Genomic DNA, 21,213 nt, shown 5'->3' with positions numbered 1-21,213 from the left:
TCTCAATAGAATATAATATCTAAAACTTGAGAAAGAATAGAGAAAATTGAGCACACTTTGAATGGTCAGCCACAGGCAGATATCCTTATCATCTCTCACGTAATATGACAGCTGTTGCAGTCATTAAACCCTGGCTTGGCCTCCAGGTTTGCCACGCCTGAGTAGAAAGTTATTTAGCTGTGGACAAGACATCTACTCCTAACTCTCAAACGAAGAATCGTTAGGGGGGTATAACACCCCATCAGCTTCGTTTGGTGATGGGGTCTCGCCTCAAACGGGGGTTTGACGGCATGTAAAGGGTTTCCTCAATCTCAGAATCCGTAAATGCACGAAAGCATTCATTTTAAAAAAAGTGTTTAAAAAGATCGGCAAAAAAAAATGCAATTTCCTATTTCTTTTGCATCTGTTTAATGACCCAAAACTTGAGAATTATATAGAAACAAAATGCTCTTTCAAAAAAAAAAAAAGAAATAGACTAGGTTGAGCCATTTCTGTTACCATCTTGAGTCATCATGGAAAACCAGGTCATGTGACATTTTGTTGGTTTTATGATGCATGGTCACTTATGGAAAGAATACAGTTTCTCTGTGGCATGATAGACTCTCACTCCTGGTGTTAGGGTGTAGGCAACTTTCAAGTTTGAGAAGAGTGACAAAAAAAAACAACAACCAACAACACCCTAGTGGATTGCATTGGTGAATACCACAATTGCAATAGAACTTCATGATTATTGATTAAATGATTAAAAAAAATGCAAATTACTATTACTCCTCATGATACACCTGATCTGATCCATTTATCTGATTGGTCAATAATGACCAAATCTAAGTGACAAAGCACTGCCCACGATGAACCTGTTGAAGACGAGTCCCAAGTATACTTGGGCAGGTGTCTACAGGAAATATGTGTTAGAGCAAAATCAGCCCGTCCTCAACGGGTGAAGTTACCTTACATAACATGCTATGGATTTTCACTTGAAAATGAAAAAAGGCAAGTAAGCTTGCATTACATTCAATCCCTTATGACTGTTCAGAATAACAAACAGTTGGCCTTGAAATTTTGACATATTCGTTTTGGGTTTTAGGTTTTGTTTTGTTTTGTTTTTGTTTTGTTTTTGTCTTTAGAACATTATATACTTCTGAAAGAGTCAATACCTGGACTGTTTAGACATTGAGAATATGATCATAACTGTAGGACTTCAAAGATCCAACTACCCTGCAACTACCACTTTAATTCCCAACAGTCGACTTTTACATTTAACAAACTCATATATTTCATGTTACAGACCTCATAAAAGAATATACCACACTTTACATCATCCACAAAGAGATTGCAAACTCACTAAAAATTGTAAACATTCGTGAAAAAGCCACACATTCTCAATCTTTACCTGGCACAACCCAAGAGCGTAAGCAAAATATGCTCACAAAAGCAAGATGGAAAGATATTAACATTTCTACCCAATATCAATTTGCCAAGCCAAACCCAACAATATAATTCATTATTCACAATTTAAAAAATATCAACTGCTCCAAGGGTCATAGTGCAAATCCATGACCCAAGTTGATTGATCCTGTGATCCACGGCAGAGCGGAAGGTGACAACATGTCTGACAGCATCAATGCAGGACATTAATTTGCACAACGGCCCAGATGATAAAGCAGTCAATATTTGTTTTGTAAAATAACAAAATTCTAGTACAGTATTCACAAAGTGGCACAGTCATGACAAATGTCTGAAATGGAGCTAGCTTGTTGTATTAAAGCTTTGCAGCTAACAATCGTATGACCTCTGAATCAGTTTCCCCGAGAGTCATAAGAGTTCTCCCACCTCGAAAACCAACCAATCACAGGCTGCCATTCTGACTGAGAGGTATAAGAACGCATGGATACAGTGTACTGGCTAATTATGGATGAGATCCCTATCTGAACCAATAGCCAGTTTGCTTACACAGCATTGATGCCCACAAAAAAGTTGCATATCAAATATATAAATGGAATATATTTGTACTGTACATTGCTCCCATTCCATCATATAAATAATTTATACACATGAAATTTGCTTGCACCATTGTCAAATTGATAGCCTTGTTGATCTGGGGGGTGTTTCATAAAGCTGTTCGTAAAGTCACGAGCGGCTTACAAGCAACTGGTGATCAGTTCTTGTGCTGAATTATGGAAATTCTGATAAGTATAGCACATTAGAACTGATCACCAGCACTCGTAAGTTGTTCGTAACTTGTTGTTCGTCCTGCTATGATTTGAAGACATTAGCAATTATATATATATTTTCATTTTGCACTTATGCATTTGAGGTATCATTAATACACACTGATGACAGTAAGCTTTGTGCACTGTTTCTTGCTTCATGCTAGTACTTGTGCGTAAAATAGCAACTTCCACGATGGTGCAGAAATTCTATAAGAGAAATCGTCGACCTGCCACTTTGGAATGCAGAGTATCAGGGACCAATAAGTCACTGCAATAATCTACATGTGGATAATCACTTGACTGGTACAGCTTGATGCTTGAAGAGAAACTGCACTCCCTATTTGATGTGATATTGGTAACACATATTGTTTTTAAAGAATGTGAAAATTTGAGTTAGATCAAACAAGAAAGTGTTTTTCAGGTATCGTACATTTTCATCAAACAGTTGACTGATTACCAAATTATTCCATCGTCCAAATTATGCAAGGACATGAAATCATTGCCTTAGAGGTCTCTCAGTGACTTGGAAAACACATCTTCACTACATTATTCTCTTTAAGAATCAGTATTTTACAAAGAAATTACAGCCTTTGCATCAAGTTATCCCACAAAAGTTAACAAAAAGTAATGATATATCATTGAAAGGGAAGGTAAAGTGCGAGTTATTGGGCTATAACTATGTTTCACAAAGACAAGTTGACTGCAGATTCTGTCTTGCTGTTGTTGTTTTTTCTTTGTCTGAGTTTATACAACATGGAATATCTCTGTACATGATTCAACTCACATAGCACCTATGGTCTAACATCATATTATTTCATGTTACGGTGAAAAAAAAAATGGTTACAAGACAATGACTCATTCATTGAGGCTGTTGAGATTTCTGATTTTATCATATTATAACTGTCCTACTATTATCATCACCACTAGTATCATCATAATTATCATCATTACCATTATTACTCATTTATAACTTGAAATTCATGAAAACATTTTTTGGACATTTGTGACAACTGATGATGTTTAAAAATGACAAATATGAAAAAGGGCTTAAAAACTTCTCATGTCCACCAGGATATTCAATATTACTGCAGCTCCAAGTGAAAACACTTAAAATATGACAAGGAAATGTGAGACGAGATGAACACTTGAAATTAATGATCCATCACACAATGTGGTCAGTCTTGTCATGTCATGATTTCTCATTATAGCAGGGGAGGTTTTCTGCTTTACTGAACTGTGGTAGAGAAATAAATAATAACAATAATGAAATGATATACTAATGATGGTTGTAGACCTGCTCTGTCACGACTGATCATCAACCCTTCAAACCTTTTCTAATATAATATGTGGAGGAAATATTTTCACTGACAAAAATTGATCAGTTATATGTTTTGAAAGTGACAGAGGTACCTGTAGTTGCATATGTTAATGTAATTTTTGTAGAAATGAGCACAAAAATCTCCAGTTATGAAAAAAACACCAAAGTAATCAAGTGAGAATTACACTTGGCACAATCCTGTCAGGAATGACATCTGTAGACCCTAAATTTGTTAACCAGTTACATACTGAATTCTGAAATGCCCATAGACTTTGCTACGCATGCCTACAGGTTCCTGTACAAAACAGGTTAACAAACATTGATAAGATAGAGCCATACACAGATGCTTGGACTGCTGTCATCTTTAAATTCAAACCTGATTTGTGCTCACACATAGCAAACTACCCTCTTTTCCAAACATATACATCACTGCTGATGCACTTGAAGAATTGACAATTGTTACCACATCTAGCACTTTCACATGCAGGAATGTTGTCAACCAATTACTGTAAAAGTGGAAATTTTTGCGCATTTTGTGCAACTAGAAACCAGCGTGAAAAAAACCAAAAAAAACATGAGAATATTTTTGCATGTCATATTGTCCATTAATAAATGTCTTGATTCCACAGAATTACAAACATGCAAAATTCATCTTGCCCAGCCGAGCGCGAACAAATTACTTGCGCAAAAATAACCACTTTAACAGTAAGTCACAAACCATATACTCAGCCACGCCTAGTGTTGTGACATTCCCATGAAAGGATAAATTGTTTGTCAGCTTTTATTGAGAGCAACCCTGGGAAAGCATTGTTATTGTAGCATCTACAGAGAATAAAAATATAAAAAATCCTCTATTGCCAATGAGATTGTAACCATGGTAACCGCGTGATGGCAAGTGTCACATGAGCATAATGCGGTAGATGCCGAGACCTAATGTAACGCAGCCAAGGATTGTGCCTGAAATGGGAAGAAAACAAAACAACAACAACAACAACAAAATGAGGCATTAATCCTCAGTCGTTATCTATATATATTTACTATTAACACTAACTACAATAAACATGAATTGCCATAATCATCATCAATTACTTGAATTTTCATAACTACGACATTCTCATCATAATAATTTTCTTCACTGTCATCGTCATCCTCATAATGATCATTAGCATCAATATTATTTATCATCAATTTCATCATTACCTCAGCTAAGAAGGTTATGTTATTGTTAGCCAGGGGCAGATCCAGGAATTCCGTAAAGGGGAAGCGCCATTTCAAAATTAAAGAGGGGCGCATGCACCCCCACTTTTTTTCTCTCTTTTTATTTCTTTTGTTTTAAGCAAAAATAAAGAGGGGGTACATGCCCAGTGTGCCCCCCTCTGGATCCACCACTGTTAGCACTGGTTTGTCTGATTGTTTGTTCGTCTACTTGCGAAATAACTAAAAAAGAAAAGAACAAAGTTGGATGAAATTTGCAGGAAAAGTTGATAATGACACAAGAAACAGATTATCAAATTTTGGTACAAATACACACTGTATGTAGTATTCCGAATCACCGTCTGCATCCAGGATTAGGGAAAAATTTTTTGAAGGACTCTTTATCATTGGGAAAAAGGCCAACAAATGAGGGAATTCAAACTGCACATATACATGATATAACTGAGCACTTGCTCAAGACACAGCAAGAAGCTAAGGTAGAGGCACTCATCGATAAAAGGATTCATTATAATTAGGAAACTGGGCCATTTTTTAGCATACATTGTATGTGTATAAAAATGGGTGGAAATGAGCTGCTTGGTGGAGGTTCTGCCCTCTCAGAGTGCTTCTCTAGTTACAAGTGCAACTATTATTGCAAGAAACTTGAACATAATTATCAGCAGCAGCAGTACCATCTTACCAACAGATCATAGCATTCATCATCATCATCACTAGACATCACAAGGTTCATCAGCACAGGACATGACTTCTGGCAAAATGTGGCTCTTTTTCCTACATCATAATATATCGTTTTCAAAACTACATTGGGGTCTGGTTTCTATGTGTGACACATCAAGCCATTTGGCCTACATTTAACTTTTAAGGAATATTAAAGACAGTTTTTGCCCAAATAACATGCATTACCTGCAAAATACTTGAATGATTCCGTCTTGGTGGCTTCCAGTTTGGCAGTCATGTTGGCCACCTCTGTCCGAATCATCTGGTTCACCTTCTCCAGTTCTTGCTTCTGACCCGCAGCCTGCCGACACAAACAAGCAAATGACAGTCTGTAGATATTGACCGGCAGTAGAGGCAATATCACAATATATTAAATGGGTTAGTCAAATACCGGTTAGTGATTGGCTAAACACAGTCATGTGATGGAGGCACATTGGTTATGTTCGCCCATGGGCAGAACATTTTTGTAATGTTCTCCTATGGGAAAACATTTTCATGTAACAAATGACAAATGATACCAAATGATTGAACGATCATATTTTTCACGCAATCGATAGGATAAATTTGCCTATTCCATAGAATGTGAAAAAGCAGATTTGACTAACCCATATAATATAACAGATGATGACTTCTGTTGTCGGGAACATGTACGAAAACGTTCCACCCTCTGGGTTTGAAATGCTATTTTGGGAGGCTATAAGTCCCTCCACTTTGTATCGGGACTTATAATCTCCCTCAATAGCATTTCAAACCCTTTGGGTGGAACATTTGGTATGTTCCCTCCCCCGCCAGTCATCATCTATATAATGTTCTCATGGTGGATATCATCTCATATCATATATACTACAACAAATTTACTGCCTCCCTAGGGTCAAATTGAAAATGTTAATGCCAAGACATGCTGTAGTGTGTACATGTATGACAAGTGGATTGTGAAGGGGGATTCCAGTTTTTGCCCTGGTCGATTTTTCACACGGTTTAACAAAGCAGTCATATCGTTGAAAACCACAAATGCCAATGAAATAAGGTAATGATTGCAAAATCTATTGTAGATGTCATTTTTTCTGTTGACCAGTTAGCTACTACAATGCTCTCCATTTTACAGCTATCATCACCTACATTTGTACCACTTTCTTAAGATTTGGTATCAAGGATGCAACTTTATCTTATAAATTTCATTATAAAAAAGAGAACATTTTGTGAAGCATTAAGTGCAGGATGTGGAGGATTTGTGGGAGAAGACATTGTCATTCTATCTGACTTGCATACTGTAATTGTGACTAATATCATTATTAGATGAAAATGGTAACACTTTAAAATTCCTTTACACTTCCTCTACACTTTAATTCATGTCCAATTTTGGTGACACTTCTACTAGTCTGTTAGTTTATCTATTCATGAAAGTCAACATAAACATGAAGTGGCATAAAACTTTTGCAACTTGTCCAGAACAGGATGCTGAACTGACATCAACATGACACTCTCCACATAACAGATCATTTGAATTCAAACACCGACATCTAGTTGCAGGAGGCCATTTGCCCCTAACTTGTAATGAGCAAGTGCATAAATGATATGGAGTTATTTCTACAAAATCAGATGTACAATCACAGAGTTCATAAGATAAATAGATTTGTATAAAACTCATTATGAAGTTGTCCATGTCCAAAGCTACTGTTGGGACTTGTCATATGACTTTGAAAGACACAAGTAAACTACAGTCACTAGTTTGCCACTCACCATCTCAACTGACCGACTCTTCTCTAGATTGATGTCCAGCTTTACTGTGTTGGCAAGCTTTTGAATTTCATCCTGGGATTACAAAAGAAAAGAAAACCATACATTCACAAATGAAAATATAAATGAAAGATTTAGTCCAGAACTTGAAAGAAAATAAGAAAGAAACTTTGATAGCAAGTTCTGTGTTAAAAGAGAATCTGGGTTGAATTTGCCTGCTGACTGTCTTAGAGCTCGGAGAGGGGTTTTTAATAATTCAAAGGGCCAGTTTTAAACCTATGTACTGGCTTTAGCCAAGAGATTCATACATAGAAAGGAAAAACAGGAGAATTTCAAATGAATGGTGATATACACTCATGTCTGGCATATATATATATACCTGTACAGAAAAAGATAGAAATATGCAAAGGTAGGGAGATTATGCAATTTTTCACAAAAATGAATAGTTAAATAATTTGTACAGTGTTACTAAAAAATAATCTAAGGGCACAGTTACTGGAGTAACCCTGGGTAATTTCCATTTAAAATATGTGTTATAGTGTCAATTCTTTTTCCATTAAACTTTTAGTTCAGTATATATGAGCATTTGATAAACATAGATAAGTTGTTCTAGTTGTTTGGCAGCAGCAACGAACTAAATATGCAATCACACCTAACTGAACACATTCACACCTTAACTGCAATGTACAAAATATTCACATTTCAACAAGAATTAAAAAACGTACGGCAAGGTGTTGCTTGAGTTGCTTCATTTCAATCTCCAATTTCTGCAAGTACACAAAGAGTAAAAAGAGACATGAGATACAAGATATAATCAAAGTGACTGATAATTTTGATAATAACAGCCCCAAAAAGTAAAAAGATATTTCAACAAACTGGACAAGCTTGGGAATTTCAAAGTTTCACATGTTTTCATCAAACAGTAGTATTGGTTGTAATCGTCTCACTAATAAATTACACAATATCTTTAGTAACTTTTGTTCATAATTCAGCTGCCAAAACCCCTCCCCCTAAAGATTCATTATTACTAGATTCAGTCTGTTTGATTTCACTCTCCATGTCAAATAAAACACAAAAAAGAGTTGAAGAAACCTGGTTTGACCCCTCTAATCATTATCAATCCTCATACTACTTTCTTCATGGATTGGTACATCTACTGAAGTGCTTCCTTTGTCAACCGACACAAATGTCCAAAGACTAACTGTCTGTATCTCCTCACCCATTAATCCAATGGCCTTCCTGTTGGATTGAGTCATTGTTAGGCCAGAGCAGGTCATGCTTGAGTTAACTGGCATACTTTCTTCTACATAGTCAAGTGTTTGGGGATTAACTATCCACCAAATGCTAGTGGGAAAAAGCTTGAAAAGTCATAGTCACGTGTTCTGTGTATACATGTAGAGTTTTAAAAAGCATGGAAACAAGCAGTAGAGTTTAAATCAAGCATGGATTATATGATGAGGTGCCTGACACAGGTTAAGATATAAATTACATCAATTTGACTGATTTGATTGTTTCTTTGAATCCATGCATTGATTACTGTTGCAAAGCATATAATGTGCACATTACTAAAGTGTGAAATATCATGTGCATGTGAGTGTGTGATCAGTGGAAGACAGACACAGCAATTTCATCAGAGGCACTTTAAAAACTAAGCGCTAAATAGGGAAATTAGTTTACTGTCACTCATTTCCTGAGAGATTGAGTCACAGAAATTGCTTCTTGCCTAACCTCATTCTTGCTCCGTAATGCCGAGAATTCACTCTTCTCCAGGATCACCATGTCCTTCTTGACCGACGCTATATGGGACATGACCTGCTGGATGACGATCTCCTATGCAGTGACAGCGATTTCCATCATTGTGGGGAATACAACACGACAAACAAAGAGATTACAATCATGATCAACGATATTTACGGAGATAGAATGTAGATCTGCATAGACACACAAGTATCTAGGTAGGGCCTATTATAGTTCCGAAACAATACGTAGGTATGTACCATGAGTTTCTATGATATTATGACAACATGGTGAGAAGTCTGGCAAATCAATTTTTTGTGCTAAGAGAAGATTTTTAAATGGTGTAACAACTTACATGGCATGTACCTGTAAGTAATATGCAAGAAATGATAATTCTGAATAACTTCCTTTTTCCACAAAAAACCTTACAAATTTATGGATCTATCTTATCCCCTCTTGTTATATCGCCATCCCCTCTTGTTTTATCGCCGAACCCTGATTTTAGATTATACTTTCTCACTACTGAAGTGTGAAAATTGTGTGTGTGTGTGTGTGTGTGTGTGTGTGTGTGTGTGTGTGTGTGTGAACTTGAACTTGAACAGTAAACTCTAGAGCTAATTTACTGTAACTCAACATCAGAAACCAAATGTATAGTCGTTTTGAGAGTGTTTTACTACGTGCAGTTCTGATATGGCATAAACCAGAGAGCAGGCAGTTGAGTTTACACACAAAATGTTCAAGATTAAGGCCAGAAAACACAATGCTAGCAGAGAATACAGACAGATTACAAACATCAAAGGGTGAATAAATCAGGACACACACAACCAGTTCTCTGCACTCAGTCGAGCATAGAAGAATGAAGTATGGTATCAAAAAAAAAGTGCAAAGAGTGTAAAGGACATGTATCCCTACAACACCTGTAGAGACTAGGGTTGTAGCATGGATCTACAAAAGTTTTAACTCCATGGTTGTAGAGACAGAGGAAGCATTAGCTGGATGAAATGATTTGTCTCTGTGCTGTGAATTTAAAAAAAAAAAGATAAACAAAACATACTTGCTGCTCCTTCGTCACTAACTCCTTTTCATTCAGCTCAGCATTTTTCTGCATAACATCGACCAGAATCGCTACAAGGCACTCTGCTTCGGTCGTTTTTACTCCTGCAAGGAGAAAAGCATAAAATACACAATAAGATAATAAGTTAAGATAAAAAGAATTAAACAAAAACTTTAGAAAAAGTTCAAAAATGTTGATTGAACTGAACATGTACAAGATATGTTACTTGAAGGTTTACAAGATGATACTCATTCACTTGAAAATCCACTGTACCATGTTGATATCAAATTCTGGTGATTCAGCTATTTCACAGTGCCCAGGAGTTCTTTGTGAGTCTTGGGGAAATTTTTCATTGTTTTGTTCAAAATGTTTACATTTCCAAATAATATTGTTATTTGCTGTGGTAACCTTGTCACAGAATTAAAATCAACTCATTTTAAGTTTTTTTTTGATGAACTCCATTTTGTTATCATACCAGATGTTGTTCTAATCCTTCAAAATGAAACTGAATCAGGCCTATGGGAATTGACAGTGAGTTAAATCAATTCGAGCACATGCAACAAAATATTTCAGGCACACATAAAGAAATAAAAAACAAAAAGCCCTTTGTTTACTCCCTCATTTCTACTAGTGGGAGAGAAGAATAATGTAGATTACCAGTGGCTTGGCATACAAACAAATATATACATATATGCTCCAACTTATAAATTAAGATTTGACAATACACTGTAACTACTGAAAAACAATATATCCATCTATGAAGGAAAACTGGTAATAACACCACTGAGATTTCACACACCGTCAGGTTCATAATACAACACAAATCACAGACCGAATTACCAGCTCAAAACCAACAATAAGTTGCAGATTAGGATTCTCTTTAATTGATCAAAATATATCACTAGGGTTGACCAACTCATATTTTTTATTTTTGCCCTACCTGGTATTATTTTTGTCTACCTACTGTCAAAATTCAGCAGCCTGCCCAAGTGACCCAAATCTTTAAATCCTCTTTTCTCATTTTTTCTATGAAACTGCACCATTAAATTCTGTCATATTTCAATAACTTTTTGAATGGGTTAGAATGTTCTTAAATGTAAACAAGTTATATATCATTTTAAAGCTAAGAGCTTACTTTCTAAAATACAATTATATAGTAAACAATGCAATTCATTATGGCCTACTTTTGTGAGTTTTGCACTGGGTGGATGCATATGACAGTAAAGATTTAATCACAAGGTTTTTGTTTGTTTTCTGTTCTCTCTCTAAGGTCTCTTGTGGTTTCTGGTTGCTTCAATAGACAATCCTGATTTCCATTTTTAATTTTGGAAGGATAAACTCTCACAAGCACAGAAAACATCGAACTGTAGGCATTTTACACACTGTAGGCATTCTACACACACACATTTATTTTACAAACAAATCATTGTTGAGGGATCAAGATTTTCAACTTGTGATAACTTTGGTTGCCCTACTGAAAAGATTCATCTTAATCAGTCGTTATATTATTGATATATACGTCATGAATGTTACATACATCTATGCTGCAAAAGGATCAATTTTGAAATCCACATTCTGATGCACTTGCACAACACTTCATGAGTTTCACTCACCACTGCCTTCCATGGCCTTCACTGCACTGTGCGTATCGATAAATATTCTCTCTGGTGTAGTCACTGTAGTTATTTGACTCCTTGGTAGAAAAGAACCTGTCAATTGACAAGATGGTCATTCAAAACATTAAAAAAATATAAAAAAGAATTACATTCACTGGAAACAGCCAACAGATTTACATTTGCATATTAATTCATCTAGGTATTTAATCTAGGTAAGTCACCTAGGTACATCTAGGATAGGAATGAAGAAGATATATAGTTTGTGTATAATAGATACATAAATCATGACATTTTGTTTCAATCAGTGAACTGCATTTATAGGTAAATTCCAACTTATTCTTGCGATGTATTCCAGTAATTAAGTACAAATGATATCAAAAATTTGACTTAACGACATATTATACAAAACTTATTGAAAAAAAAACACACAAAAAATTCTTTTGAGTCAAAAAGTATAAGCATTGACATTGTGTGGGACTAGATGAGGGATGATACATAAATCTGTAATCAATTGCCAATACTTCAGTTTTCAATCTGTTTTAATGTTTCAACCTTTAAAGGTCCTGTTTACCTTTAGGAACAGTGATTTAAAATATTTTTTGAGACATGATATTTAATGTATATGTGTAGGTCTGTTGAACCACAAAACATCCTATTATAAAATCTTCGTGATAAAGCCTACAATTTAAGGAGATATTGATCTGTATTTTTCTCAATAAACCGTAACTACTATACTAGTGTAGACTGTTTAGTCTGGAAACATTTTTATTATAACTATTGTTCACATTTTGTATATTTAACAATTCTTAACATTGATTTTACCCATTCAAATTTTTACAGGACTTGGTTGTTTCTATCCCTAACTCACATTTTAGAACTATTTTAAAGCACTAGTGCTTGGTTTTTGTTTCATCTACAAATGGTAAATTATGCCTTTAAACCTTTGTACTGTACCACATAAATTGAAATTCTTCTTCGGTCTACATACCTGAGAAGGTCGAAGCAAATTCTTAGACCAGATTATGAAAATGTGCTAATTACATCTTGTTTGCCATGCCATTAGTCAAATACTGCGTGGCAAAGCATACTCAACAGCCTTAACAGATTCAACTTACACAGTCTACTGTTGCTACAATATAACACTAAATACAATTTGTATACACACAGAATTTCCAGAACACTATGCAAAGCAAGCTGCCCATAATTCGACCATAACGCCGTCCAAGATTTGAATGCCGGCTACATGCTGTAGAAACCTATGCTTTCGCACGTGATCAAATTTTGGCATGGGAGGTTGAACCTCAGTGCCGGTTTTTTACTGATTAGAGGATGATATATTAATTTGTAATGAACATAACTTTCACTTGGCAACAGTGAGAGGGGTTTCAGGGATGATGACATTTTATCTGGAAAAGCCCAAGATATTGCAAGACCCGGCCCTCTCCCTGCACTTAAATTCTAACTCATTTAGCTTAGAGAACTTTGGATAATTGATAAAGTAAGCAGACTAGCTGCTCATAATTCAACCATAACACAGTCCAAGATTTGACCACCAGCTACATGTACACTCAAAAAAAGAAAGTAAACACTTTTTCGAGGTCATATTTTTCACAGAAGATTTTTATGAAAATCAATATGTTATATAACCATATTAAATATATTTTAAATAGCTATCAACCTAGTAGGTCAATATAAAGGGAAACTTTATGCATGAGTGAATACAGTCATTTTTGTCCTCCAAGGCACAAAAGTAAAAACTGCAAAAATTGACATGTTGCCTTTCATTTGCAAATGACCTTTAAGATAACAATGATAACAAAAAGACCAGTTTAACATGAGAGACATGAATGAAATAGCAAAAACAAGTTTTTGTTCTTTATATCTCTTTACAACCTCAAACAAATCAAAGTGGGAAACTATAGGGGAAAAAAAAAATTCTGTCAACTCAAACTTCAAATGACACAGGGAAGATGATTAAATTTATAAACAGAACATCTTCAATTCATTCTTTTAATTTAGTGATTTAAGAATTCTGGAGACAAATTCAAGACCCAAATATCATTTTACAATATTTCCTAATTTGAGAAATCAGTTCAAATTCTTACCATTTTTTTTTAATATTGCTTCCTCTCGTGATTCATTTGAATTTGACAGAAGATTCTTCATTTTCCTCCATTATTCATAGCCTACGTTGATCTTTTGGGCTTCAAAGATAGAGATCATATGTTTATCTTTTCTATGTCTTATATTGTGTTAATTTTTTCTTTTGTTCTTATTGTTGCACGGAAGACCACTTATACTCATGAATGATAACTTTTCATTTTTGAAATTTTTACTTTTGTGCCTTGGAAGAGAAAAAGAAAGGTGTTCACTCATGCGTAAAGTTTCCTTTTTTTTATTGACCTACCAGGTTGATAGATATTTAAATTACCTTGCATATGGTAACTAATAGTTTTCTACTTTAACTTTTAGCCAAATATTCTATGAGAAATATGAGCTTGAAAAAGTGTTTACTTTCTTGTTTTGCCGAGTGTAGAAACCTACATTTTTGCACGCAATCAAATTTTGGCATGGGAGTTTGAACCTTGGCCTTGGTGCAGAATTTTACTTACCTGTAGGCCCCTAGAGCTAGAGTCTAAGGGTGGTATTCTGAAAAACTTCCTAAGTTTCTTCCCAAGTCAGAAAGTTAGGAAGTGCCTAGGCCCTAGAAAAGACAGAATTGGTATTTTGAAATTTCTTCCTAGGAACTTCTTAAAGCAAATTAGGCCATCCTTACCCTCGCCCATGTACATATTCTTAAGCCAATATGAAATGCCGTATCATAAGGAACCAGCCAATGGCAATCACATATTAATATAGGGTTAAAAACACGTTTGCGCGGCATGTCCCCTTTCTCATGCCCATTTTGCGCATGTTGCGAGCAGTGAATGACAACTTGACAAGCCCCTATCACAATGACAATGTTTTGCAGCTTGCTATATTAACATTGTACTTACGACAGGGGTGGGGCTTTCCTAAATATCTTCCTTAAAAAAATTCATATTCTAGAAATTGGAATACAGTACCAACTTGCAACTTCTTCCTGCACAATCCTAGTACTAGTACATTGATTATAATCCTCCTAAGTCAGAAATGTACATATATCTCATCCTCATTTGCATATATATCTTTTTAAGTTTCTTCCTAAAGTTTAGGAAAAAAAGGTAGGAAGACACTTAGGAAGAAATGCAGGAAGATTTTCATAATACCACTTGCGAAAAATCCTGACTTACTGTCACTTAGTTAGGAAAAAAAATTCTTCCTAGCTAGAGTTTCACTTTCATAGTTTCAGAATAAAAGTCTCGGCCCAAGTGTACTGTAAATTAATTTAAAGGACAAGTCCACCTTCATATACATAAGGATTGAGAGAATGCAGCAATATTAGTAGAACACATCAGTGAATGTTTGAGGAAAATTGGACAATCTGTTCAAAAGTTATGAATATTTTAAGTATCTGTGCAGATACCGCTGGAAGAGAAGACTACTACAGTGTATGATGTCACATGCGTACAACTAGACCTCTATAGAAGGAAAATAAAAAGAGAATTTCACAAAACTTTACTTTTTGAATAAAGTGCACAGCTCTTCGACTTGCTACTGACGTATGTTAAGGGTAATATTATTTCCCCTGCCTTCTGAAAGAGAGAAGTCGAGTGTTCCTTTGCTATGCGAGAAAAATGGAAATATGTTGAATTTTCTTTATTCTTTCTTTATATCGTTGTACTCATGTGACATCACAAGGTATAAAATTTTAGTAGTCTTTTCATCCAGCCGTGACCGAGCAGAAGCTTCAAAAATTCGTAACTTTTTAACGGATTGTCCGATATTGCTCAAACTCTCACTGATGTGTTCTACTATTGCTACATTCACTCAACCCACATCATGAAGGTCAAGAGGTGAACTTGTCCTTTAATCTGTATTGTAAATTTATGTAAATTGAACAGGTTAATGCATCACAACTCTGAATTTGTAGACGATGGCTCAATTGATCTGGATCTGGATCTGGATGAATACGCTGAAAAACTCTGGATAGAGTATCACTCAGCACTGTGGTGTGTGATGTGCAGCTAATCACAACGGAGGTGACGCTGGAGCGCTTCTTTGAATGTGTCAAATTTATGAATCTGCTTTATGTTACTCGGCAGATTATTCCAATCCTTCGCTGTTCTATGGAAGAAGGAGTTGGCAAGAGCAGTTGAGGAACCGTGTAAAGTAGAGTAATTGTCCGGATGATAACTTCGGGTTGTCATACCTCTCGGTGCTTGAGCAGGACTGATATAATCCTCGAGATTTAGATCAATATTGCTGTGCTTTATTTTATGAAATGTTGATAGCCTTAAAAGCTTGCGTCGTTCTGGGAGTGGATGAAGTTTGAGATCCTTTATCATTCCGGAGACGGAAGATTGCCACTTGTAATCATTACAGATGAATCTGGCTGCTCTATTTTGTACTGCTTGAATCTTGGAGATGTTACGTTGAGTGAAGGGGTCCCATACTGTACAGCAATACTCCAAGTGGGGACGCACTAGGCTCTTGTATGCTTGTAATTTAACATTTCTCGGTGCATTATGTAGATTACGACGGAGAAAGCCAATCATGCTGCTTGCTCTGGCTGTAGTTATATCAATATGTCTATTCCATTTTAAATTGTCTGATAAGACAACTCCTAGGTATTTGTGACTGGACACTGTTTCGATCTGGTGACCGGCTATGGTGTACGTGTGATGAATGGGACGAGACTTCCTTGTGAAGCGCATAACGTTGCATTTGTCCAGCTTGTATTTCATTTGCCATTTTTTTCCCCAAGCCTCTAAGGTACGTAGATCTTGTTGAAGTATGACACAATCTTTATGTGTCTTAATGGGACGGTAAACTACACAATCGTCTGCGAATAGGCAGACGTTGGATGAAACTTGATCAGGGAGATTATTAATATATGATAAGAAAAGCAATGGGCCCAGAACAGTGCCTTGGGGCACTCCTGAAGAAACATGAACGGGTCTTGAGGATGACCCTTGGACTACGACTGTTTGTTCCCTTTCTGTGAGAAATTGTGAAATCCATGAAAGTAATGAGCCCTGGATTCCAAGATACTTGAGGCGATGAAGGAGCCTCTGATGTGGTACAGTATCAAACGCTTTTGCAAAGTCTAACACAACAGCGTCAACTTGCTTAATGGTTTCGACAGAGGAGAAAATATGATGAATTGTTGTAATCAGTTGGGACTCACACGACCGTCTGGATCTGAATCCATGTTGTGTGTTACTGAGGATATTGTTATCCTCCAGATGGCTCATAATGTGGCGATAGATGATATGTTCTAAGACTTTGCAGCAGGTGGATGTGAGGGATACCGGCCTGTAGTTGGCTGGGTCGGATCTACTACCATTCTTATACAGAGCATTTATATTAGCTTGTCTCCAATCTCGGGGTAGCGTGCCAGTCCGAAGACTTTGCGTAAATATGACTTGCAATATAGGTGCTACTTGTGCAGCACATAACTTGAGAAATTTGGGAGAAATGCCGTCTGGGCCAGAAGCTTTATTCACATCTAAGTTCTTAAGAAGTTTCATAATACCTTCTGTAGAAATAATCAACTCTGATATTGTTGGGATTTGTCTCTGTTCCATATGAGGAATATTAATCAAATCTTCTTTAGTGAAAACTGATTGATATTGATCACTTAAGACTTCAGCTTTTTCACGAGCTGTATCGGCTAGTTTTCCCTTGGAGTATAAAGCCGATATACCATTTGTGTCACGCCTCTTTTGCTTAATAAAAGACCAAAATTTCTTGGGGTTAGAAGTGAGTGAGTCAAAAACTGTTGTTCCTAAAAAATGTTGTTCAGCTTTTCGAAGTTCTTTTTGGACTTGCTTACGAAGCTGCCTATAACGGCACCAGTTCCGATGGGATCCATCTGTTTTGGCACTATAAAACGCCCTATTTTTCTTTCTAATCAATCGCTTGAGGGTTCCGTTTATCCAAGGAAGATTAAATCGAGTACTCTTATACCTTGAAGGAACATTTGAATCAACACTGCTATAAATAGCTTCCTTAAATGCGTTCCAGTTCTCCTCCACTGTCTTATGTGCATAGTTGGCCTGGAGAACTTGAAAGAAATTTTCCATATCCTTTCTGAGATTAAATGTATCTGCTTTATCCCATAAATAAATCTTTCTACGTTTTGCTTTATGGAGAACTGGGCGTAAAGAAATTTCTGCTATCATATTGAAATGATCAGATATTCCTGCTTTTGTTACAATTGGTGCAAAACAGCCGGGGTTTGTTACGAGAAGTAGGTCCAGGATATTTCTAACATTGCCTGATCTCGTCTTCTGGTTGTGATTGGGTTCGTAAGCCAATTGAGTGAATGAGAAATCGTGGATTAAATCGAGAAGCTCTGTGGTCAGTTCCTGGGGGTACACGCAGTGGTGTTCAGGCTTTCTACACAGAATGGACCAATCAATGTCTGGGACATTAAAGTCACCTCCTACCCATACTATAGGGTTTTTACTGAAATCTATCCTAGACAAGGATTCCCTGAGTTTCTTGATAGGGTCTGAACCCTTACTCGGTGGGCGATAAAAACACCCAATGTGGATTTGTTTGGAGTTCACCATCTGCAGTGAAATCCATATCAGTTCACAATCTACATCCAAGGAGATTAAATGAGTGGAGATGAGATCATTCCTTACTGCTATAAATACTCCTCCTGCTTTTCCCCTCTCTCTGTCTTTCCTATACACTGTATAATTCTCCGGAAAACACTCACTATTCTTTATGCTTGGGTTTAACCAAGACTCAGTGCCAACAATGATATGGGGGTCTGAAGAGTGAACAAGTTCAGCAAAGGTGGCTCTTTTACCAAAAATACTTTGACAATTGAGTATTAATAATCGCAATTTATTCTGATCAGCTGTTTGCCTAGAATGGTGGCTTGGCCCTGAGAAGGACCTTTTTTGTTTCTTACTGGGTTTACTAGGTGTGGATGAAGATACAGGTTCTCCTACAGAGCTATTCTTTCTGGAAGATGGTGAATCTGATAAATGGCTATAATCAGAATCAGAGTTGTTGTTTGATAGCTCTGGGCTGGACAATATTGCAAAACTATTATCATGAATAAAACTATTAGTTCCAGAGGTCCAAAACAGACTAGAGCTAAAAGAGGGCATGCCACATGTACAACAGCACCATGAAAGCTGGGAGTGTTCTGAAAGAATTTGGTACATGCCAGGGGACATAGGTATGCAGTCTCTATGGAGCCACTGCTCACAATGGTCACACTGAATGCCTTCTTGATTCCACCTGACTGCTTTGCCACAAATACCACATGGCCATTTACACTTTGGGCCTGGGTTGGGATGTATGTCCCCTGAGGAGGACAAAATGACTAGCATCTGAGACATCAATGACATCTTGCATAGAATGAAAAGAGAGTTGGACTTTTGAAGGTGGAAAATGTGAGTGCTCACAATTGCAAAAGAGGGAGTAGTGATGTGAAGACCTTTTATCTTAAACCTGTTCTTCACTGGGTTGTGATCAAAACATACTATCTTGGACAAATCATGTGCCTTTAAAGACTGACAGAATCTCTCGTCTATGTAAAGGACGACTGTAAAGCCACATTCACGAGTGTGTGTGGACATGTTATTGCTGAAATCATGAGATGTGTAGGGGTTGGGTCAGTTCGGGAAACCCACTCACAAGGGGGGCCCCTCCTTATAAGTAACCCGTCCCCCTTATAAGTAACCCCGTCCCCCTTATAAGTAACCCCCGGGGCACCCCTTATAAGGAGTCTCCACGCTTTTTTGCAATGCAACGCGAAAATGAAAGGACTGCGGCAATTCGCTTGATTATGTCCATAAAGCTTCACAAGTTTCCTAGTTACTCACGAAATTTGAGCAAAATCGGTTTGAGGCATCATATCTAAAATCATGGATTTAAATGCGATGTCAAACGACCCATGCGAATGCTGAAATGCGAGCGATTACTGGCGTGAGTGTCGCCAGGCGCGGCGGCGCAGCAATGCTTGAGTGCAGACGTGGCGACTGAGTACAGTACTCTGTCGCCACGTCTGCACTCAAGCATTGCCACGCCGCCGCGCCTGGCGACACTCACGCCAGTAATCGCTCGCATTTCAGCATTCGCATGGGTCGTTTGACATCGCATTTAAATCCATGATTTTAGATATGATGCCTCAAACCGATTTTGCTCAAATTTCGTGAGTAACTAGGAAACTTGTGAAGCTTTATGGACATAATCAAGCGAATTGCCGCAGTCCTTTCATTTTCGCGTTGCATTGCAAAAAAGCGTGGAGACTCCTTATAAGGGGTGCCCCGGGGGTTACTTATAAGGGGGACGGGGTTACTTATAGGGGGGACGGGTTACTTATAAGGAGGGGCCCCCCTTGTGAGTGGGTTTCCCGAACTGGGGTACCGAGTCAGCAAGGTAATCAAAGGGTAAAAAACTGACAAAAAACAGCAACAGGTATGAGGAGTGACTCTTCTGGTTATGACTGATGTCAGTACTGAGGTTCAGAGCTGGGCTATGGCCAGCAAAATTTTGTAGTCCTAGGTTTGTTGTAAAGAGGAGAAAAATAACTGCTACAAGAACCCATAGGTTCTTGGATTTGCTGCAGGTATTGATGTCATACATTGTCATTGTCGAGAAAAAGCGTCTGAAGTTCTTTAATAGGCAGACAAAGTTCAGTGAACTGCTGAATATCTCCTGGTAGAAACGTCAGATAATCTGAGCCGATATAATAAGTCTGCGAATTCTGAGTCTAACTGTTGATGCTCGCTTTAACATCTAAGTAAAGCAGATAAATGTCGACAATCGATGACTCGATCAGTTCATGTACATCTGTGATCCGATTTTCCTTAAATTTTGACTGATACGTTCTACTAAGTAAAATTGCTTCATTCTCTCAATCCTTTAATTATGTAACGGTTAGAGTCTCGCTAAAACTAATTACTCGGTATATTTATATGAAGGTGATTTCCCCACACCCGGAAACACAGGTATGGGACTGTATTACATGCGTACGCTGAAAGAGATCTGCCGCGATGACTGTTCAGTTACTACTACCCCATACGGAAACAATTAGTTTACCAACTTTACCTTGCAGTTGAAATGTTGCGGTACTTTTCCTCACACATTTCGACAAAATATATCGTTTATGAGCAAGAGATGATACGCTGATAACGTCTCTAATAATATTCGATCTCGTCATGGAGGCTGCCATGTTGGATATCCCACAATGCTGATGGTTGATGATATCACGAGACCGCAGACAATAGAATAACTATGATTGGACAATAATTCTACTTGTGTTTGTAAAGCCTATATGATTGGTCAGATACCTCAGCGGCCATTTTTAAATAATCTTTTGCATAATCGACTTCCGTCTGCTGCCGTGGCTGTGCCGTGGCTATTGGCCGTATACACGTACGTTGTTCACTGACACGTATTAACTGAGTGTACCACAAAGAGTTCCGTTCAAAAGGTAGTAACGATTTTGATCGTGCAGAGACCTAAATCACCCAGAAGTGGTTGCAAATTATATTTTTA

The 21,213-nt window shown here is 37.1% G+C and overlaps 1 protein-coding gene across 1 annotated transcript; it reads right to left on the bottom strand.

Annotated features, from left to right (window-relative positions):
- Positions 1–4,426: 4,426 nt before the first annotated feature.
- LOC139728897 (mitochondrial calcium uniporter regulator 1-like) lies at positions 4,427–20,893 on the bottom strand. The gene is made up of 8 exons (XM_071639829.1): positions 20,764–20,893; positions 11,602–11,697; positions 9,989–10,092; positions 8,926–9,027; positions 7,923–7,964; positions 7,201–7,272; positions 5,647–5,761; positions 4,427–4,485 (listed from the first exon to the last, which is right to left on the bottom strand). Exons 1-8 carry the CDS (start codon positions 20,885–20,887, stop codon positions 4,427–4,429), a joined length of 714 nt encoding a protein of 237 aa, XP_071495930.1. The 5' UTR covers positions 20,888–20,893.
- Positions 20,894–21,213: the final 320 nt, after the last annotated feature.

This window comes from Diadema antillarum, unplaced genomic scaffold, assembly GCF_040938485.1.
Source record: "Diadema antillarum isolate AM-2024a unplaced genomic scaffold, OU_Dant_1.0 seq00000205_RagTag, whole genome shotgun sequence".
Classification (NCBI taxonomy): Eukaryota; Metazoa; Echinodermata; class Echinoidea; order Diadematoida; family Diadematidae; genus Diadema; species Diadema antillarum.
Note: the sequence above shows the minus strand (reverse complement) of the source record. Positions and strands in the feature narration are given on the sequence as shown.

Excerpts from the sequence above, each read along its gene's own strand:
- LOC139728897 (XM_071639829.1), bottom strand. The coding sequence starts at position 20,887 with ATGGCAGCCTCCATGACGAGATCGAATATTATTAGAGACGTTATCAGC. Across the intron at positions 7,965-8,925 it reads CATTACGGAGCAAGAATGAG|AAATTGGAGATTGAAATGAA; the intron begins GTTAGGCAAGAA and ends GTGTACTTGCAG. Across the intron at positions 4,486-5,646 it reads ATCATTCAAGTATTTTGCAG|GCACAATCCTTGGCTGCGTT; the intron begins GTAATGCATGTT and ends TTCCCATTTCAG.